Source organism: Stegostoma tigrinum, chromosome 8, assembly GCF_030684315.1.
Source record: "Stegostoma tigrinum isolate sSteTig4 chromosome 8, sSteTig4.hap1, whole genome shotgun sequence".
In the NCBI taxonomy this organism is placed as follows: Eukaryota; Metazoa; Chordata; class Chondrichthyes; order Orectolobiformes; family Stegostomatidae; genus Stegostoma; species Stegostoma tigrinum.
The window spans coordinates 1833564-1857256 of record NC_081361.1 but is presented as its reverse complement, the minus strand read 5'-3'; the positions used below and the strand labels follow the sequence as shown (position 1 = coordinate 1857256).

The 23693-nt window shown below is 40.2% G+C and overlaps 1 protein-coding gene across 1 annotated transcript in view; it reads right to left on the bottom strand.

Moving 5' to 3' along the window:
* LOC132209882 (ral guanine nucleotide dissociation stimulator-like 1) overlaps positions 1–11799 on the bottom strand; it is a 49624-nt gene extending 37825 nt beyond the window's left edge. The window contains exons 1-3 of the mRNA XM_059647704.1: positions 10388–11799; positions 8057–8134; positions 948–1025 (exon numbers count right to left, since the gene is read on the bottom strand). Coding sequence (XP_059503687.1) covers positions 948–1025; positions 8057–8134; positions 10388–10578 — 347 coding nt within the window. The 5' untranslated portion in view covers positions 10579–11799. The remainder of the gene's footprint in view (positions 1–947; positions 1026–8056; positions 8135–10387) is intronic.
* Between the last annotated feature and the right edge of the window lie 11894 nt (positions 11800–23693).

Genomic DNA, 23693 nt, shown 5'->3' with positions numbered 1-23693 from the left:
AACACAGAGAAGTGCTGAGGTGGGGTAGAGGAGATTAACTCATTTCTTTAGCAATTTTACCAGAGCCACATTGTCCAGAAATATAACCTCAATATTGATCTGAGAACAATTTCCCATCTAAGTGTTTTGGATGCTTCAATGGTGATGCTATTATTTCAGACAACTGTCTCTGTTATAAATTTTTGAGGGAGGCAGCCCAGCAGACACTTTAATGTGACTGCTATAGTCTGGAGTGGCACTCATTACATTGCAACAAAAATTTTGAAGAAATCAATGGTTCCCCATCATTCCCTTTTCACACTGCTGCATTCCAAATGAAGCAGAATTAAAACATATCAAAATTATTTCCGATCAACCTTGCTTCCTCATGGTTACACAGATGCCTGGCAAACTTTGATTCCTACCCACCCGACAATCTATACAGCCAAAATATCTGCAGCTGTTAAGTGCACATGAAGCACAAATTAAGAAAAGGATTTGCATCTACAACTGACTTGTAAACATTGAAAATAAATACTGAATCCCAAAATGCTCTGTATTTCAAGTCCCCATTAGGTCAAAGTCCACATGAATGACTACACTAGATGGTTTGCTTTCCAAATTTTCAGAGAAAATATGTAGGACACTCCAGTTACATCGGCTGGTGCATTTGAGGGGAGGTGGGAGGTTTCGCAGTTTAGCATTGTTGCAAGTTAGACCACCAAGGTCTGGATGTTGAGGGCCAATCAAATTTTCACTGAACATTTTAAAATGTTTTCTATGGATCAAAGGCTGAAATGTGTCATTGATTTAATTACTGGCAATGGCCTCGGAGGGAATAAAGCTGTTTCTTTAATGTGATTTTTATCGTCTCGAATGGTGACATAATCTTTCAAGAGCTACTATATTCACAGCAATTTCTTTTCATGGTATGTATTATGAATGAAGCACAGAAGGATGAAACTTACTTTGAAATGTCTGCAGTCGCTTTTGGTGAACTTGGTTCTTCATCTTTCTCAGAGTTTGGGCTGTCAAAGGTTTTAGACCTGCAATTCATTAAGACCATAAGACCATAAGACAGAGGAGCAGAAATTAGGCCATTCGGCCCATTGAGTCAGTTCTGCCATTCAGTCAGGATGATAAGTTCCTCAACACCATTCTCCTGCTTTCTCCCCATAACCCTTAATCCCCTTGATAATCTGTCTCAGTTTTAAATGTACTCAATGACCTGGCCCCTACAGCCTTCTGTGGCAGTGAATTTCACAGATTCAACACTCTCTGGCTGAAGAGGTTTCTCCAAATCTCCAATTGAAAAGATCTCCTCTTTATTCTAAAAGTGGGCCCTCGGGTCCTAGTCTCTCCTATCAATGAAAGCATCTTCCCAACATCCACTCTGTCCAGGCCATTCAGTATTCTAAAAGTTTCAATTAGATCACTCCTCATCCATCTAATCTCCAATGAGTATAGTCTCAGAGTCCTCAAACGTTCCTCATATTTTAAGCTTTCCATTCCCTGGACCATTCTCATGAACCTCCTCTGAACCCGTTCCAGGGACAGTGCATACACAACCTCAGTGACAATCAGCATTAACAGTTGGGCTGAGAAGGATGCTGATCTGCCATCCCTTTCACTGGACCAGCAGCTGTCAAAACTGATCCAAACCGTCAACTGGTGAGTAACGCCGGCAGCAATCTCTGTATTGGTCACCGCTGGAATCGGCCAAGGCCTCCAGGTTTCAGATCCAGCAGAAGGCCTGCAGCATGAACCACAAGCTTCCATCTAAAATTTCTTTTTACAACACTAAGAACAGAGCAAATATTAGAACAACAGCCAACTGTTTCTTTAATGTAAAAACAAACAAACTATGGACACCGGCAATCTGAAAGAAAGGCAGATGTTTCTGGAGAAACTCTACAGGTTTTGCAGCATCTACAGACAGAAAACAGAGTTCAAGTGAAGCCAGGTGACATTTCTTCAGAGGTGTGAAGTTCTAAACAGGGGAACCTTAACTCAAAGCGCCCACTCTGCTTTCTCTCCACAGATGCTGCTAAGTTTCGGGAGATAGCCTCTATGTAATGCTCCTGAAAATGCCAGACCTCCAGCAGCTGCCCTTCATATTTTTGTATTCCGATTAAAGCATCATTTCCTCACATATTGGATCAATACTTACTTTCTGATCTCAGCAACTGTCTTTGGAGGAATTGGATTTTCAAGCTCCTCACAACTCAGAATGTTATCATTGTTCCCGATGCTGAAATTAGTTGTGAAGAATGTCATTTTAAACAAATACTTGCACCCAGTAATTCTTAGCTCATCGGCAGTTTCCTTTGTATTCCTTGTACTCTGAATAAAGCAAAACCTTAACCACTTATTGTATTCAAACTTACTCTTTCATGACAGATTTTAGAGTGCAAGGTTTCCCATCTACCTTGTAGTTTGCACTTTCAGGTGATCTGCAAATGGTCCTAAAAGTGTTATCAAGTAAATTTGAGGAAACATCCACATCCACAAGAAAATTATCTCCATACACCTGAAAGACATTGAGTCGGCATTTTGTGCCATTGACAGCTTATTTTCTAACAACGGGTCAAGACGCAACTACAGAATATGGTCATTGGTCTCCCCGAAACCCCCAACGGTAGTTTGCAAGATAAGACCATGAGACTGGAGTGTGGAAGTAAAGAGAGAGAGAGAGAGAGGGAGAAGGATGCAACAAATCCATTTCTTCAACATTTTATATTTGTTGCAAAGTCTAAAAATATCTCAAACAAAGAGCTCCAGGCCCAAATACAGAAAGGCAACCAACTTTCCAGTGAAGAACTTCAGATAGCGTCTCTACATTCAGGGCTGAATGTCCCAAGTCAACTGGCCTCGGCCTGAGACATGAAATTCTTGGCAAAGTGGAGGGGAGTTCAGGAGGAAAGCTGAACTCTCTTCTGCACCATTATACTGTATTGTCAGAGGTGGGCAAAGTAGGTGGTTTAATGACTCACTGGGCATGAATCACGTCACCAGCTGACAGCCACTTGTGTCTGTCTGTCTCTCTGGTAAATATTAGAGTTCCTCAACTCCCGCAGTGGACATTGGCCTGCAAATCTCTTTTCTATAAGCTCGGCAATGACAATTGTAAAGATTGCAGCTCTGCCCCTATTTCATCCTTTTGTCAACTGTTTTTATGAAAAAAGATCACCCTCCAGATTTAGTGTGTTCATGGACAGCAGCAGGTTTTTCTTCAAAACCTTCACAGGAGATTTGAAAGACACCACAGGCAGACTGAGGGGAGGGGATGAGGTAGGAACCTCAATTCTTCAACATGTGGTATCCTTAATTCAGAGCTCAGCTATCTAAATGTTTGGCGACAAATGAAGATCTGAATAGTGAATGGATGAGCAATTTTTTTCACTGAACACTTTTGGATCTTTTCTGTTAATACAGCTTTTCTTTTTAAACAAACAAAATCTGTGTAGATTTTTGATACAATCAAGCAACTTTGTTAATGTGACTGCTGCTGTCTAGTGTTTGCTGCATTGCTGTGGGAGGAAGGCCCTCCACAGATCTTACAGGAAGTGCCAGCAGGTTTTTTAACATTGTTGTATTTTGGATGAAACTAAATTAAGTCACACATTAGACTAAAGCTTACTCTGTGTTCACTGAATCGATTACTGGAATCTCTTCTGCCTCTGAGGTGTCAAAGCTTCCATATCTGCAATTGGTCAGACAGCACAAACTAAGTGATTTTAAACAAGCTTGAATCTACAATTTGCATTCAGCCACTGAAAAACATCTGAAGGTTCGGGATTTCGGCATTTGAAGCCTTGATTACCGAGTTTGTTAAAACATTACACTGAAACTCCAATTTGGCATTTTACAGCATACCTGCCACATCCCATACAACAGAGAAGAGTAAAACATTCAATGTGGTTCTGTCTCATCTGATCGTAACTTCAAATCTACATTCCTGCCTATCTGAGTGATCTTTCACTCCCTTGCTCTCAACAAGTATCTATTTATCTTTCCATTTACAGTATTCCAGCGCTCTGCTTTTACCATCTTTTCAGGAAGAAAACTTAAAAGAATACCCACATTTTGAGATATTTAAAAAAACACTGTTTTAAGTTGACAACCACTGAATTTTAGACACTCGCCCTTCATTCTAGTCTCTTCTGTAAGAGGAAACACCGTCTGCATATCTACCCTGTACAAATGCTCAGGTTTTTTTCTTTCAATCACATTGCGCCTTCCGCCCTAAACACCGACTGATGCAAGCCTTGTCTGTACAAATTTTCCTTGTGAGGCAAGTCACTTAGGCTCGGTATTATTCTGGTAAACCTGTTCTGAACTGCCTCTCATATATTGACTTCCATCTTTAAATAAGGCTGACCACCACAAAGAAAAACATTCAAGATATGGGCTCACCAGTGATCCCTAATTTTGTGTTTAAGTTCCTTCATGATAAAATGAAAACATTTATTTGCTTTCCTAATTACTTAATGTATCTGTACATAAGCAATTTGTGATTCATGCACGAGGATACCCAGAATCCACTGTATCTCAGAGCTATGCAATCTCCTTCAACAAAAAAACTGCTATGCTTCCTGCCAAAATGGACTTCAAATTTACCCATGTACAACTGTCTTTGTCAGATCTTTGACGACTTGCTCAACCTCTCTTTCTCTGCAGTATTCCAATGTCCTCTGAGGTTAATTTTTAATGCATTTTTGTCTCTTCAGCACATCTGTCAGCCATAAATTCATTCCTTCGTAAGTCATCGACTGTTCGTCAATACTTCGAAAACTTGGCCAGAAACAGATTATTAAAATTATATTGGAATTATGTGATCCGAACAATTTTGAGCTCCAGTTAATTCTCTGTCTCAAATAAACACCTAAGTAAATGAGAACACTCATGCAAAAAGGGATGAATTCCTTGGATCTAATTACAGAAAACCAAAATAACTGTAGCATCTAGTCAGCCTGTTTCTCCCTTTCACTATGGATATAGGAAAATCTTGAAATGTAGGATGTGTGTAAGGTGAATGGATACTATTAGCATCCATTGAATTATGATGATCTTTTAGCTGAATTCAAATGGTTGACTCAAACACGAATCTTAAACACAACATCTGTCCAATTAGTAAAATGGATTTGAACTTTCGAATGGCATGGAAGCCATTTTGTTGTTGACTTTTTAAAATCTCGCAAGCATCTCCCTGCAAATGGAAACATTCACCAAAAGACAATAGACAAGTCAGTGATCTAAGCAGCCAATGTAATAAACAGTTACACTGTGAAAGGAGGAGATAGTAAATATAACAGATGATTGTCTTAACCAGAACGATCTCAGAGCTTAATGAGAACCAACCTCCTCAAATTTCAACAAACCACATTTTGCTGAGATTCCTTCGTTTTACAAATTTTTCGCTTGACCTTTAAAAGAATACCATCATCTAAGATGACTACAGGCACAATACAAAAGCAAATAAGAAAGTAATAACCTGCGAAGAATCTTTATGCACTATTGAACCTCTGAGAGATAATGTGAGACACATGAGTGAGCTGTCATGTTTAAAATTTGAGGGCAAGTATAGGTCATCTTTTTCTTTAAAACTCAAAAGCTTATTGCTGGAATTATTCTGCTGGAACATTTATTTACTTGGGCAAAGAAAGAGAATATTTTGGCCACAGGAAAAAAGAGAAACCCAAATTCCCTTTTGAAAGGACCAGCTGGATCATTTCTGCAATCCATTGGGTTCATGAAAGCCAGCTCATTAGTTTACTGCTTTGAAGAAAAATCTAATCACCTCTGGTTATTTGCTGATCTTCTCAAATTTTATAAGCATAGCACATTTGTGAAACTTTTCATCCCCGGGGTGTCCCTATAATGTCAGAGGCACATCAATTGAAGGTCAGCAGTGGTGAGAATCGCTTTGTCTCTGAACTGAGTTTTGATCAGTTACCCCAAAAAACCATTTGTGAATTGCATAAACTGTTAAATACTCACCGACATTCAGAAAACTAATGTATTAAAAAAAACTGAGGTGACAAGAGAAACCATCACTGATGTCATTTGAAAAATATGCAACCCATTATGACAGAATTGCGGTACTCCTGCATATTTCAGTGGTAAACAGACCACCATTTGACCAACATTTCAGTTTTGCAAAAAGGCTCCTCATACTGCATTCAGCTTCCAAACTTTTATTGTTATGCCCAACACAGACTTACAGAAATTGATAGATTTTGTTCAATTAAAATAGCACTCTTCCATTCACTACATGCAGAAACTTAGACATCCCAAACATTGTTTCAGGAAGCTCCAAACTACATAAAAAGCATTGAAGGAAGTCAATGTTACATTTTATCCTTAATCTCAAGTTCTAGTCATTGTCCTAACACATTCACCGCACTTATTAAACTTTGTGTTGTACTGGGTCAAAATCACTTCATTATTGCGAAAAATTAATCAAAAATACTTTGCCACCTGTCTCTGTATTATGTTTTGTGAGTATGTTTTATTCACTTTTGTCCCAAACCACTAGCGGGGTGCTTAATCATGATTTGTGCCACCATTTGGGATCAGGGATATTGGAAGGGGATAGGGGCACAGAACAGGAGAACTGAAGGACTGCTTTGCCTTGTTGTAAACAAACAAGTTCATCACAGGATGTTGTCAAGGATTCCTGCAGGAAATAGGAGAGCCCAAAATAGTTACAAGTTCATCTTCGAGAAAAGAAAATCTAATGTAAATGTCGGGGAAGCAGAATGAACGTCACACACTGGATTTCCACATCTCTTTTCTTTTCATTTTGAAAATTAGAACATGTGTGTATTGCCCGTGAAATCATTCTGACTGCATTAATATGGCACAATATTTTGTGGGTCCTTTAAATCTCTTATGCATGCAAATCCACATTTAGCAAGAGATTACTGAATGCTGCAAGGCACCTGAAAATGTTTGCCAGTCTCCTTTCCTTCTACACTTCCCTTCTGAAGTACCTATATTTCACTCTGTACACATTGGGGTCATCAATAATCCTCATCATTTGTACCATTTGCCACTCTCTCCTGCTTGTGGGAACACTCTGAGATTGTCACTAAACAACCTCCTGCTGTAAGACAGACTGCTGTTTCATTGCAGTTTTGCCTAAACTTGTGTTGAAATTTACTTGCTGCAAACGCCTTCTTGCTCCTTTTGAAGTTGGACCTCCTCCAAATCAAAATTATTCTGGATTGTTCCTTCCTCTTTTCTGCAGCCAAAATAAATATCTTATGATATGGTGCTTCCTGAAATGATCCATGCCTGATATTTGATCGATAGTGTGTGTGTATGTGTGTGCACAATAATTATAGAAGTGGTAGTGCAGGTTGAAGATATCATCAGGATTCTGAACTTTAAAAATTGGAGCATTGTATGAAAAACAAATATGTTCTGACTAATCATGATTAAACAAAAACCTCCTGATTTCCCCTCAACTCTGGTATTTACCAACCACACTTCAGGAAGGGATTTGACAGGGTGCACAAAACATTCCCAAAAAATATTACCAGAGATGACAAACTAGACAGCCCTGTGGAGAGCCTGAAGAAGCTCCGGCTGCTCTTGGAGAAAACTAAGAAGTGATTGTAAAAGTGTTCAAAATCATAAGGGATTTGGTTAGAATGGATAAGAACAATCGGTGCCTTGTGACAGAAGGCTTAAGGAGAAAAGGACACTGATTTAAGATGATCAGCAAAAAGAACCAATGGTGACAAGGAATTTTTTTTTTCAATAGCCTATTCAGGAACTGGAAAGCTCTGCCGAATAGTGTGGTGGATGCAGCTTCAATTGCGGTCTTCAAAAGTGAACTACAATTTTCGAAAGGAGAGGTTTCGCAGTATTACACAGTAAAAGGACTTAGGAGTGAACGTAGGCAAGTCCCTCTTTGAGAGCTGGTACAAACATCAAATCATTGTCTCTGGGCTATTACCATTTGATGGCTGTATAACATTGCACAAACTGCTAGCTCCCCAGCTATTTCCTACCGCTTTGTCATATTCTGAATAATGATTCACTTTGTCATGCATGCAATTAAACTTACTCAGCAATTATTTCGCTGGATCCTGAAGAAACACAACTTCCATTTTCCTCACCATTTGCACTGTCAACATTTCCAGAACTGCAATTGATCGAAGAGAACAAATTAAGTCATTTAGAACAGGCAAACACGTCCAGAATTAAATCCAACCCAATTCAACAACAAAAAATCACAGTGTTGAGAGAGGGGTCCTTTTGACTTCCACAGGATGCCCACAGGCCTTCATACTGAGGCAGTGCTGGGGTGTGGGTTGGAAGAGACAGAGCAGGGCAATAAGGAGAGAAAACCATTTCTTCAGTATTTCACCCTTGTTGAAAGCCGTTCCTGCGCTGTGCAAGAACTTGATACTGAAAGACAAGCAAATTTCAGTCTACCATTGAAAAGCTTTGAATGCTTTATGCTAATTCAACATTATTCCATCTCTTAAAATAAGCCAAACATTGCAGAAGCAGTGAAGCAGTTGCTTCATGTGATTGCTGTTGTCTGGATTGGTGCTCACTGCACTGCCAGTTGGGGTATCTTCCTGAGGCAACCCTGACATAATCCTACAGCAAATCCCAACAGTTCCCTTTCACAGTATTAGATCCCAAATACTGAACAACAGGTTTAATCTGTCATCACATCAAATTTACTTGTCAATTACTCCTTCAGTTTCTGACAAACTTAGGTTTCCACCCACTACACAGTGTGACATGTCAACATTTTCACAGCTGCAACTGGTCACAAAACACCAAATAAATCATTTTACTTGTGCACATGATCACATTTTTAATTTCTGGCACTCTTATCTTATTTTGGCTGTGAGGGGGAGCCAGTGGGTAGATGAGGAGTAAAGAGGTCAAATAAAGAACCTCTACACTGGGACAGACAATAAACATCCCAAAAGAGAGGATTTAAGTTTAACTTCCTCATCTCTGGCAAAGAAACTCAAGCTCTTTACAGACTATTGACAATTCAACCCTCACAAGCACAGCTTGTAACTCATAGTTTGATTCGGAGCACTGATGTAGGAATTTGTCATTGCTCAAATTCACTGAAGCTTAAGGTCAGATTAGTCACCAGTGGCTGTTTTGCTGAAAAAAAATCATTTTTCTTTCCTGCTCTTTTAACAGTTCTGAGTTTCCTTAAAGACCTGGACTGAATAAACTCAGGATTAATTCCAGGTCTCTGCCTGACTCCATGGATACACATGGCAAATGGCCAACTTAGATAATTCAAAATGCAAATTATTCAATGGCAATATTGTATGGGAGAAATACCAAGGCTCGGACACGGGGAGCAGGTCACATTCTTAATTGATAACATATTTCTACAAATGTCACAGACGTTTGAAGGACACTTCAATGAACTTGGAGGAAGTTTGTGGGGAGGGTGCAGCTGAAGCAGGAAGGAGGAACACAGAGAAGTGCTGAGGTGGGGTAGAGGAGATTAACTCATTTCTTTAGCAATTTTACCAGAGCCACATTGTCCAGAAATATAACCTCAATATTGATCTGAGAACAATTTCCCATCTAAGTGTTTTGGATGCTTCAATGGTGATGCTATCATTTAAGGTAAATATCTCTACCATGAATTTTCTAGGAAAGCAGTCCAGCAGACACTTTAATGTGACTGCCATAGTCTGGAGTGGCATTCATGACATTGCACAAAAAGTTTTGAAATCAATGATACTCCATCATTCCCTTTTCACACTGCTGCATTCCAAATTGCAGAATTAAAACACATCAAAAGTACTTCTGATCAAACTTGCTTCCTCATGGTTACACAGATGCCTGGCAAACTTTGATTCCCACCCACCCGACAATCTATACGGCCAAAATATCTGCAGCTGCAAGTGCTCATGAAGCACAAATTAAGGAAAGGATTTGCATCTACAAATGACTTGTAAACATTGAAAATAAATTTTGAATCCCAAAATGCTCTGTATTTCAAGTCCTCATTTGGTCAAAGTCCAGATGAATGACTACACTAGATGGTTTGCTTTCCAAATTTTCAGAGAAAATATGTAGGACACTCCAGTTACATCGGCTTGTGCATTTGAGGGGAGGTGGGAGGTTTCGCAGTTTAGCATTGTTGCAAGTTAGACCACAAGGTCTGGATGTTGAGGGCCAATCAAATTTTCACTGAACATTTTTAAATGTTTTCTATCGATCAAAGGCTGAAATGTGTCATTGATTTAATTACTGGCAATGGCCTCGGAGGGATTAAAGCTGTTTCTTTAATGTGATTTTTATTGTCTCGAACGGCGATATAATCTTTCAAGAGCTACTATATTCACTGCAATTTCTTTTCATGGTATGTATTATGAATGAAGCACAGAAGGATGAAACTTACTTTGAAATTGTTGCTGTCTCTTTTGGTGAACTTGGTTCTTCATCTTTCTCAGAGTTTGGGCTGTCAAAGGTTTTAGACCTGCAATTATTTAAGACCACAAAACCGTAAGACATAGGTGCAGAAATTAGGCCATTCGGCCCATTGAGTCTGTTCTGCCATTTAGTCATGGCTGATAAGTTCCTCAACCCCATTCTCCTGCTTTCTCCCCATAGCCCTTGATCCCCTTGATAATCAGGCACCTATCTGTCTCAGTTTTAAATTTCCTGGCCTCCACAGCATTCTGTGGCAGTGAATTTCACAGATTTAAAACTCTCTGGCTGAAGAAGTTTCTGCAAATCTCCAATTTAAAAGGTCTTGTCTTCATTCTAAGGCTGTGCCCTCGGGGCCTCGTCTCTCCTACCAATGGAAGCATCTTCCCAACAACCATTCTGTCGAGGCCATTCAGTGTTCTGAAAGTTTCAATTAGATCACCCCTCATCCTTCTAAACTCCAAATGAGTATAGTCTCAGAGTCATCAACCGTTCCTCATATTTTAAGGTTTCCATTCCCTGGACCATTCTCGTGAACCTCCTCTGAACACGTTCCAGGGACAGTACATCCTTCCTGAGATATGGGCCCAAGTCTGCACGCAGTACTCCAAGTACGGCCAGACCAGAGCCTTATAAAGCCTCAGAGGTACAGCCCTGTTTTTAGATTCATATCTTTTCACAATAAATGCCAACATTACATTTGCCTTCCTGACTATATAAGGCAAAAACTAAAGACATTTTAAAAAAACACTTGCACCCAGAAGTGGCTTCATCACAAAAGGACCAATGAAATATTTAGTGTCAAATCCATAAGACCATAAGATATAGGGGCAGAATTAGCTCATTCAACCTCCTCAGTCTGCTTTGCCATTCAATTCTGGCTGTGATGTTTCTGAAGCCCAATCGCCAGCCTTCTTCTGAAAGCCTTGATCCCCTTATTAATCAAGAACCCATCTCTCTCTCTATCTTAAATAGTCCGAATGACGTCGGCTTCCTGCAATGTTTTCCTCAGATTAACCACTCCCTGTCTGAAGAAATTCTTTCTTACCTTAGTTCTAAAGGTTGGCCTCTTCACTCCGCGACTGTGCCCGCATGTCCTAATCTCTCCTCCTAGTGGAAACATCTTCTCTGTTCCATGTACAATCCTTCCAGGCCTCTCAGTATTCTGTAAGTGCCAATAAAATTCCCTCCCATCCTTCTAAACTCCATCCTAAACTGAACCAAAACCCTCAACCACTCTTCAGATGACAAGCCCTCTCAAGTTTTCAAGTCCTATTCAACTGGATTTGTTAAACAGGCAACATTTCTGATGTATGTAACTACAATAGATCGAGATTTGTTTTTCCCTTCCAAGCTCTAACAGGTGGTTTGCAAGTGACAGGAGTTGAGTCTGGAAAAGGAGCTGGGGGAGTTGCAAGGAAGAAGGGATTTCAACTTTCACACAAGTTCTCAAAGCACAATAGTCTGGATTTTTTTGGGCGATGCGGGGAGGTGGGACATGTAATAACACTGCAAACAGAGTTAGAGAGTCAAGTTTTTCAATATATTTACCGGCAGTGCACAGTCCAATGTTTGGAAAAGAAATATTCCATTAAAGACTGTGTGTTAATGCATGGCCAATCATTCGCTGACAATTAAATTGGAGGTGGGAGGATTAGGAAAATGGCAGGGAGGGAGTTTACCACCTACACATTGCAAAGCTATGTGACATGGGCCAGTTCTCTTTTTCACCTGGGCTCTCCCTGACATCTAAGGACTGCCTCCCTCACTTTCCGCCCACTTACACAACCTCAGTGACAATCAGCATTAACAGTAGGGCTGAGAAAGGTGCTGATCTGCCATCCCTTTCACTGGACTAGCAGCTGTCAAAACTGAGCCAAACCGTCAACTGGTGAGTAACCCGGCAATGATCTCTTTGTTGGTCACCGCTAGAATCAGCCAAGGCCTCCAGGTTGCAGTTCCAGCAGAAGGCCTGCAGCATGAACCACAATCTTCCATCTAAAATTTCTTTTTACAACACTAAGAACAGAGCAAATATTAGAACAACAGCCAACTGTTTCTTTAATGTAAAAGAACAAACTACAGAAGCCGACAAGCTGAAAGAAAAGCAGACATTGCTGGAGAAACTCAACAGGTTTTGCAGCATCTACAGACAGAAAACAGAGTTCAAGTTGAGCCAAGTGACACGTCTTCAGAGATGCGAAGTTCTGAACATGGGAACCTCAACTCAAAATGCCCACTTTGTTTTCTCACCACAGATGCTGCTAAGTTTCAGGAGAAAGTCTCTAAATAATGTTCCTGAAAATGGCGGCCTCCAGAGGTTGCCCTTCACATAGTTGTATTCTGATTAAAGCATCATTTCCTCATACATTGGATCAATACTTACTTTCTGATCTCAGCAACTGTCTCTAGAGGAATTGGATTTTCAAGCTCCTCACAGCTCGGAATGTTAGCATTGTTTCCGCTGCTGAAATTAGTTGTGAAGAATGTCATTTTAAACAAACACTTGTACCCAGTAATTCTTAGCTCATCGGTAGTTTCCTTTGTATTCCTTGTGCTCTGAATAAAGCAAACCTTAACCACATATTGTATTCAAATTTACTCTTTCATGACAGATTTTAGAGAGCATGGTTTCCCATCTACCTTGTAGTTTGCACCGTCAGGTGATCTGCAAATGGTCCTAAAAGTGTTATCAAGTAAATTTGAGGAAACATCCACATCCACAAGAAAATTATCTCCATACACCTGAAAGACATTGAGTCGGCATTTCGTGCCATTGAGAGCTAATTTTCTAACAACGGGTCAAGACGCAACTACAGAATATGGTGATTGGTCTCCCCAAAACCCTGAACGATAGTTTACAGGATAAGACCGTGAGACTGGAGTGTGGTTGTAAAGACAGAGAGAGGGACAGAAGGATGTAACAGATTCATATCTTCAACATTTTATATTTGTTGCAAAGTCTAAAAATATCTCAAACAAAGAGCTCCTGGCCCAAATATAGAAGGGCAACCAACTTTCCAATGAAGAACTTCAGATACTGTCTGTTCATACAGGGCTGAATGTCCCAAGTCAACTGGCCTTGGCCTGAGACATGACATTCTTGGCAAAGTGGAGGGGAGTTCAGGAGGAAAGCTGAACTCTCTTCTGCACCATTGTACTGTATTGTCAGCGGTGGGCAAAGTAGCCGGCTTAACGACGCACTGGGCATGAATTAAGTCACCAGCTGAGAGCTGCACATGTCTGTCTCTCTGGCAAATATTGGAGCTCCTCAACTCCTACAGTGGACATTGGCCTGCAGATCTCTTTTGTATAAGCTCAGCAATACCAACCGTAATGACAGCAAAGAAAAGATTGCAGCTCTGCCTCTATTTCATTCTTGGTCAACTGTTTTTATAAAATAGATCACCCTCCAGATGTACTGCGAGTAGGTTTTTCTTCAAAACCTTCACAGGAGATTTGAAAGACACCACAGGCAGACTGAGGGGAGGGGAGAAGGTAGGAACCTCAATTCTTCGACATGTTGTATCCTTAATTCAGAGCTCAGCTATCTAAATGTTTGGCGACAAATGGAGATCTGAATAGTGAATGGATGAGCAATTTTTCACTGAACACTTTTGGATCTTTTCTGTTGATACAACTTTTCTTTTTAAACAAACAAAATCTGTGTAGATTTTTGATACAATCAAGCAACTTTGTTAATGTGACTGCTGCTGTCTCGTGTTTGCTGCATTGCTGTGGGAGGAAGGCCCTCCATAGATCTTACAGGAAGTGCCAGCAGGTTTTTTAACATTGTTGTATTTTGGATGAAACTTAATTATGTCACACATAAGATTAAATCTTACTTTGTGCTCACTGAATCGATTACTGGAATCTCTTCTGCCTCTGAGGTGTCAAAGCTTCCATATCTGCAATTGGTCAGACAGCACAAACTAAGTGATTTTAAACAAGCTTGAATCTACAATTTGCATTCAGCCACTGAAAAACATCTGAAGGTTCAGGATTTCGGCATTTGAAGCCTTGATTACCGAGTTTGTTCATACTTTGCATTGAAACTCCAATTTGGCATTTTACAGCATACCTGCCACTTCCCATACAAGGAGGGAAGAGTAAAGCATTCAATGTGGTTCTGTCTCATCTGATCGTAACTTCAAATCTACATTCCTGCCTCTCCTAATGACCTTTCACCTCCTCTCCCTCAACAAGTATCTGTTTATCTTTGCATTTACAATATTCCAGAGCTCTGCTCTGCATTTAATTGCTTTCCAAATTACTTAACATGTCTGTACACGATCATTTTGTGATTCATGCACGAGGATACCCAGATTCCACTGTATCTCAGAGCAATGCAATCTCCCTCAATAAAAACAAAACTGCTATTCTTTCTGCCAAAATGGACTTCAAATTTACCATATACAACTCTATTTGTCAGATCGTTGACGACTTGCTAAACCTATATTTCTCTGCAGTATTCCGAAGTCCTCTAAGGTTAATTTTTTAGCGCATCTTTGTCACGTCACCAAATCTGTCAGTCACAAATTCATTCCTTCAGAAGTCATGGACTGATCGTCAACACTTGGAAAACTTGGGCAGGAACAGATTTTTAAAATTATACTCATACTATTCAATCCTAACCATTTTGAACTCAAGTTAATTCTCTGTCTCAAATAAAAACCTCAGTGAATGAAAACACTCAAGTAAAAAGAGATGAATTCCCTGGATCTAAGTACAGAACACCAAAATAACTGTAGCATCTAGTCAGACTGTTTCTCCCTTTCACCACGGATAAAGGAAAATTTTGAAATGTAGGGTGCGTGTAAGGTGAACGGATGCTATAAACATCCGTTGAATTATGACGATCTTTTAGCCGAATTAAAATGGTTGACTCAAACACTAATCTTAAACACAAAATCTGTCCAATTGGTAAAATGGGTTTGAAATTTGAATGGCATGGAAGCCATTTTGTTGTTGACTTTTTAAAAACTCCAAGAATCTCCCTGCAGATGGAGACTTTCACCAAAAGACAATGGACAAGTTAGAGATCAAAGCAGCCAAAGTAATAAACAGCTACATTGTGAAAGGAGGAGACAGTAAATATAACAGATGATTGTCTTAACCGCAGCTACCTTAGAGTTTAATGAGAACCAAACTCCTCAAATTTCAACAAACCACAGTTTGCTGAGATTCCTTGGTTTTACGGAATTTTCGCTTTACCTTTAAAAGAATACCATCATCTAAGATGACCACCGGCCTAACACAAAAGCAAATAAGAAAGTAATAACCTGCGAAGAATCGTTGTCCACGATCTCACCTCTGAGAGATAACATGAGACACATGAGTGAGCTGTGATGTTTCAAATTCTACGGCAAGAATGGGTCACCCTTTTTTAAAAACTCAGAAGCTTATTGCTGGAATTATTCTGCTGGAACATTTATTTAGTTGGGCAAAGAAAGAGAATATTTTGGCAACAGGCAAAAAGAGAAACCCAAATTCACTTTTGAAAGGTCCAGCTGGATCGATTTCTGCAACCCATTGGGTTCATGAAAGCCAGCTCATTAGCTTACTGCTTTGAAGAAAAATCTAATCATCTCTGGTTATTTGCTGATTTTCTCAAATTTTATAACCATAGCACATTTGGGAAACTTCTCCTACCCAGGGATATCCCTCTAATGTCAGAGGTACATCAATTGAAGGTCAGCAGTGGTGAGAATCGCTTTGTACCCGAACTGAGCTTTGATAAGTTACCCCAAAACACCATTTGTGAAGTACATAAACTGTTCAATGCTCACCCAACGTGCAAAAAACTAATGTATAAAAACTGAGGTGACGAGAGAAACCATCACTGATGTCATTTGAAAAACATTTCACCCATTATTACAGAATTGCGGTATTCCTGCATATTTCAGTTGGAAGCAGACATTCATTTGACCAACATTTCAGTTTTGCAATGAAGGTTCCTCACCCTGGACTCAGCTTCCAAACTTTGATTGTTATGCCCAACACAGACTTACAGACAATTGATCAGAGATAATGGGAACTGCAGATTCTGGAGAATCGAATTAACAAAGTGTGGAGCTGGATGAACACAGCAGGCCAAGCAGCATCTTTGGAGCACAAAAGCTGGGTCTCGGCCTGACACTCAGCGTGTGTGCTCCTAAGATGCTGCTTAGCCTGCTGTGTTCATCCAGCTCCACACTTTGTTATTACAGACAATTGATAGGCTTCTTTCAATTAAAATAACATTTTTCCATTCACTACATGCAGAAACTTAAACATTCCAAACATAGTTGTAGGAAGCCCCAAACTACATAAAAAGCATTGAAGGAAGTCAACGTCACTGTTTATCTTTAATACCAAGGTCTAGACATTGTCCTAATACATTCACCACACTTTTTAATCGTTGTATTGTACTGGTTCTCGATCGCTTCATTATTGCGAAAAAAATAATCAAAAATACATTGGCACCTGTCTCAGCATTATGTTTTGTGAGTATGTTTTATTCACTTCTGTCCCAAATCACTAGCCGGGTGCTTAAACATGATTTGTGCCACCATTTGGGATCAGGGATATTGGAAAGCGATGGGGGCACAAAACAGGAGGGCTGAAGGACTGCTTTGCCTTGTTGTAAACAAACAAGCTCATCAGTCCCACTGCAGTCTCTCTTTATGAAGGACTTCAAGTCTAATTACTTTTAATCAAGTTATTCAAACTTATTATGACACATGACATAGGAGATAGAATTTGAATCTGGACCTTTTGGGCAGAAGGTGGAGGATAAAACCATCTGTGTGGAGGATAAAATCCTCCAGAATACTTTAAAAAATGTGGACTTTTCTGATGAAACTGGATGAAAGTTAAAGCCCAAATTTGCAGAGCTTAATGTCCGAGGGATTGGGGTGCAGGTAAGTTCATGTCTTCAATGAACAAAAAATCGTCTCCCTTACTGAGGGTTGGATGGAGATTCTCAGTTTACTGAGAGTTTGTTTCCATATGGCTAGTTTCAGCGATTCATTGCCAGAAGGATTAATAACAAAAATTACTCGACAGAACATACTTTTCTATCATTACCATTAAACAAAGGAGATGCTCATTAGATTTATGCTCACTTGTCCAGGAGGATGTACAACACACTTTCAGCAGTGGTATATGCTTTGTATGTCGAAAAGAATGTGCGGATGTAGAAACGCTCCTTGTTCATGAGAGCGATTACAAAATTTTCGACGAGTCTTTTTGAGGTCTCAGAGTTAAGAATTTGAACGTTGGAGGTATCGACAGTGAGATGTGATGGAAGCTCATCTCCTGATGCCTACAGAGAGTACGAATTTAAAAAGTAAATGTGATGCAGGAACAACGTTTATTTGTATAGATCTCTGACATGGTAGAAACATTTCAAAATGCTTCACATTTACATCATCATTTAAAAATCACTCCAAGATTCATGAAGCTAAAACTAGGACAGGCCACCAAAAGCTTGGTCAGAAAGATTGGTTTTGAGGACAAAGAGGAGATGTTTTGGAAGAGTGTCGCAGAACTGGGTAGCTGAACACACCAATGACAGAATAAAGAAGATCAAGCATGCAGGCAAGATCAAAGTGGCCGGAATTAGAAGTGCAAAGATATGAGCATTGAAGGGCTGGAGGCGAATACCATTGATGAGGAGATACAATATGTTCAATCCAATGATAAAGCAGCTGGTCACTTCATGTATTACTTGAACCATTCAAAGAAAATACAAAGTTAAAATCAAAACATCACAGAAACATGGCCAGCTAGATTCATATAAAACAGAAATTTGAGCCTTGGAGTTATTTTGTATCGATCTCAAGAATATTAAACCATCATTTTAAGTAAATAAACATTTAATATTAAATCCCTTCAGCTGACCACCCACTATTTCTCAATTTCTACTTCAATCCAGTCATCAGATGGGCCAGAAAGTTTCCACAACAGAGTAAATGTGGAATTATGTACAGCAACTTCTGTCTACAGCTCGAGGCCACAGCAAGCTACCGGAAACAGGACAGTCTGGCTTCAATCCTGTTTGAATTCTCTGCTAACAATATCACTGACTTCACATTTCTGAACAATATTGTTTTTAGGAATCTAATTACTCTTGAAAGCAAGCTTACATAACTGGTAGGAAAACAGAGAGGTGTAAAATGTTTGCTGACTTGGCGGAAAATAGAAGGAGGGAGAAACTGAAGAAAAAGGAAACCTCTGTTTTTTTTTGTTCCACAGCTCGTGCTATGCAAGGTCTCTTCCAATGTGCTGCCTAAGGGTTATCATACTTGATACTGTGGAGTGTGCAAAAGAAATTAAGAACTCTCACAAAGAACTTCATTGTTCAAATCGCATCAAGCACCCCTATATCAAATTCAGTTTCCTTCATGTCAGCAGATGAATATACCTTTGGGATTGGGCAGGGGTCAGGGTGGAGCATGTCAGCAAAGGAGGGAATTGGAGCACTCTTTAAGGAGCCTGATTTGAAATTTGAAATCCAATGTGAACCTCTCAACTTTGCCAGAGTAGCTGGCCGGTTCAGTCAGAATGATGAATTGTCTGTAATCACAGGAAATGTATTTCCAAGACTTGTTCCAAGTAATAGAAAATTGTACAAAATGTGTTTCAATTAAATGAAGTTGTCGTTTTAAGAACTTTACCCCACACAAGTATAAAAAAGCATGACTGAAGAAAAGTATAACCTTCAAACAAAGATAACAAAGTGTGGATAATAAAATGTGAGGCTGGATGAACACAGCAGGCCAAGCAGCATCTTAGGAGCACAAGATGCTGCTTGGCCTGCTGTGTTCATCCAGCCTCACATTTTACTATCTTGGAATTCTCCAGCATCTGCAGTTCCCATTATCTCTAACAAAGTGTGGAGCTGGGTGAACACAGGAGGCCATGCAGCATCTTAGGAGCACAAAAGCTGATGTTTCGGGCCTAGACCCTCCATCAGAAAAGGGGGAGGGGGAGAGGGTTCTGAAATAAATGGGGAGAGAGGGGGAGGCAGATCGAAGATGGATAGAGGAGAAGTTCGGTGGGGAGGAGACAGACAAGTTTCGAGGCAGGAATGGAGCCAGTAAAGGTGAGTGTAGGTGGGGAGGTGGGGGGGATAGGTCAGGCTGGGGAGGTCGGATAGGTCAAGGGGGCGGGATGAGGTTAGACAGAAGGAAATGGGTGTGTGGCTTGGGGTGGGAGGAGGGGATAGGTGAGAGGAAGAACAGATTAGGGAAGCGGGGACGAGTTGGGCTGGTATTGGGATGCGGTAGGGGAAGGGGAGATTTTGAAGCTCAAATTGTTTATGTGTCACCATATTTTGATCCAGTAAGACAAATAACATTAAAAATAAATTGATGTTTTATGACCATGCTGACAATCTCAGCAAGAGAAATTACGTAATGTCCATGTTTAAATATTACAAGAGCAAAACTATTGAATGGTTGCAATACGTTACTAAAATAAAGGCTACCAGCTGTCAATACATTGCTTTCACCATTTTTAATGGTGAAATCTCTGTTCCTTCCTCTCTCACCCTACTTCTCATTCCTTCCATCTGTTCTGCTGTTGTGGTACCAGGCTATCAGCTCCCCTACTCAAATTTACTTCATAATCATTCTACCCGCTCCTTTCCTTCCCATTCATCGCACGGTGTAACAGAAGAAAGGGCAGGATATCTATGGAAGGATGTGCCCTTCAGTGTTCTAAGTTTTCACAATGCCAGCAAAAAGGAAAAAAAAATAATCGAGCACAGTAAATCACAGTCCCTCAACGCACAGTTTTTGCGGCGATAATTCAAAACTGGTGCATTTTCACAGCATATTGAACATATGCAATTAGTAAGCAATCAACAGGCATGGAGGAAATCTCTCAAGCAGATATTAACATGTCAATAAAAGCAGGATGGAAGAGTTGAAGTCAATTATGCAGCGGAGAGAATCAACTGAAGTGTGCACATTCAGGTTTCAAATATTAAGTAGAGTTCCGCATGAACATTGTTTTATTTACCTCTCGTAGTGAAAATGCCACAACACACTAGCTTGCCTGACAGATGACATGTTCTCTTCTTGTTTCAAATTCAGGAACTGGTTTGCAAATCTGGTTCAAATTTGGACTTTGTTAACTGAAGGTTGCCAGGCACAGCATGTGGCAGAGCAGTGGAATGTGGCCAGTGATTGAAACACCATCTCATGTCCACACTTAACTCCTATTAACACACTCCAGTTTGTGGCTATAAGTTAGTTCTAGTCATGATGATTGTCAAAAATTTACGAAAAACATGACAGTTACGTTCACCACCCCCACTACACTACATCAAGGGACACAATTCCTCTTCATGATTATGTCGTTGTTCTATGTTCATCATGAATGTAAATTGGGTGACTATTCTATCTCAGTCTTAAATTGAAAAGAAGAATTTGCACGTCGCTTACTTAACTAATACCAATTAGAAAAGTTGAACAGATCTCTATCCTAGTACACAGCATACTTTTGTTACTCCATTTGTCTTACAGTTTGCTTGCTGAATATCTCAGAACTTAAACGATATTTTCTGAATTCATAGGAATAAGGTTTCTTGAGCTTGCTCCATTGTATCACATCATGATGTGTTTCTCTCTTAACTCCATTTATCCACCATTTATCCATTTACCGTGAATACACTGGCATAACATAAATGGCAGTCTTAAAGTTCTGAATGAACCCAACAGACTCCAACTTCAGAAGCTCCAACGGACAACATTTTTGGAAAAACGTCTGTCGCCAGATTTCACACCCAACGGACATCGCTTCGATTTGAAAAGTGCAGCAATAGATATTTCCTGACATAAACAGTCAGTGATTATCACAAGAAAAACCCGCTTGTCTGTTTCAAAGTGACCCACCTTTCGAAAAAAAAAGTCACCATTATCACACCACATCATAGGGCTGTGCTCACATGAGTGAGAGAGAGAGACAGCTGGTGGTTGTTTAACCAGCATGTCAGGCACAGGGAGAAGTTGAGAAGGACAATCCCTCATGGTCAACACAAATGTTGTTTACTCTTTCAATATCATCTTGCTCTTCCTTAGAACAATTGAAACTTTAAAAGGCCAAGTGAGCAGACGAGAGCATCAGCCTTCAAATATTTCAGCTCCCTCAGAATGAAATGGGACAAACCTGTGACCAAATATATAAAACATCTTGCACATCGTGGAAGAACGTGCGAGTGAGTGAGTGTTGGATGGTATATAGGAATATGAAGAATAAGTAATCAGGGGATTGGAATTTGTCATGTGTAAAAAACCAAGGATAGTACAAACCATTTTTATTCAGAGTAGTATGACGGAAATCTGACTGCTTCGGCAAGCTGACTGACCGGAAATAACAGTCAAATCTATAAGATAAATGAAACCATCATGACAGACAAAACAAAATTAAACATGTAAAGAGAAAGACTGCCATAAAAATTAAATACTGGACCAAAAAAGATAAAATGCTGACTTCAGTGTAGTTACATCTGTCCATGATCTGTTTGCTCTTCTGATATCACATTGCTCTTGCTTAGAAAACACAACTCTAAAATCCTAACTAAGCCAACACGGACGTCAGGTTTCAGACTTTTTAGGCCACTCAAAATAAAAATCAACAAAGCTTTCACATCAATATATAAATAAAAATCACTCTACACACCCTGGAAGCACTGTCTCAGAATCTAAAGGGAGTAACCCACAGTCGAGGCAAGGTAGGCTGCCTTCATGCAGGATAGGTTCACCAAGAGCAGTCTCTGGCATTAATACAGGGTAATGGGCACTGCCAGATGGACACCCGAGGCAGTCAGCTTCTCAGAGTCCACACCTCTGCAGTCCAGTGAGTGGGACTCAGTCAGCCCAGTGGGAGACTGAACCCAGTGTGGGGAGTGGGGAGAAAACAGCTGGGAAACTGTAGAGACATCAGTTAGATGTCGGGTCACCTATTGCTCAGTCTGTCAAGGTCGCTCAAGGGGGCTGCCACATCAGTCCTCATTGTGCTCAGTGATATTACACTGAGAAATGTCTGACTCCAGGGTCAGGCTGCTGTCATTGATGCAAGGCTGACAACTATTACTTTTCAGAGGTGTCAATGGACCGCTGCTGTTTTAATCTCGTCGGATATGGGAGGCACGGTGGCTTAGTGATTAGCACTGCAGCTTCACAGTGCCAGGAACCCGGGCTCGATTCCAGGCTCAGGCTGACTGTGTGGAGTTTGCATATTCTCCCCGTGTCTGCATGGGTTTCCCCTGGGTGCTCCCACAGTCCAAAGATGTGTAGGCTAGGTGGATCGGCCATGCTAATTTGCCCGTAGTGTTGAAGGGTGTGTGGGTGAAAGGAAGATAGGTCTGGGTGGGATGCTTCAAGGGGCGGTTTGGACTTGTTGGGCTGAAGGGCCTGTTTCCACACCGTAGGGAATCTAATCTAATTTAATATGTCAGAGATGAGTATGAGCAAATGGAACAAAGGAGCAGGAATATTTCCAAGATAACAAAGTGTGGGGCTGGATGAACACAGCAGGCCAAGCTGCTGCAGTTCCCTGCTGTGTTCATCCAGCTCCACACTTTGTTATCTTGGATTCTCCAGCATCTGCAGTCCCCATTGACTCGAAAGGCAAATTTCCATGTGAAGTCTGGAATAAGTGAGTCAATGCCTGACTGAACACAGGGAGACAAGGAACTGGATTGAAGCTTGTGCTTTGTGAAAAATTAATGATAACTCATACCTTTCAGAATCAAAGTGGGTTGGAGTCTGAGGAATGAGAAAGGTGAAGTATCGTCAAACCTAAAAGACAAATGAAAACACCATAAAAGTAAAAGCCAAATTCAACATGAAAAGAGAAAGAGTACGATCACACTTAAATACTAGACCAAAAAATATCAACTGCTGACTTCAGCCTCATTATATATGTCAAATATTCATTTGCCTCTTCACTGTCTACTTGGTCTTCCTTCAACAATTTAACATTTTAACTTGTCAACTGAGCAGCCAGGACATCACCCTTCAGATACTTCAGTTCAAAATGAAACTCAACAAAGCTTTGCTCTAATTCAACTCCTTGAACATTTGGAATGATTTCCCAAAGGGCCTTTTTCATCCAAATACTATTTTTTGGCTGCTGTAATGTAGGAAAGGCACTGGTTAATGTGCAGAAAGCACGTTTTCATGAATAACAATTGGTAATGACTAGTTTCTCCATTGAAACAACATTCACTGAGGGATAAATAGTAGATGATTTATACGGGAGAATTCCATTCTTGTTTTTTTTGC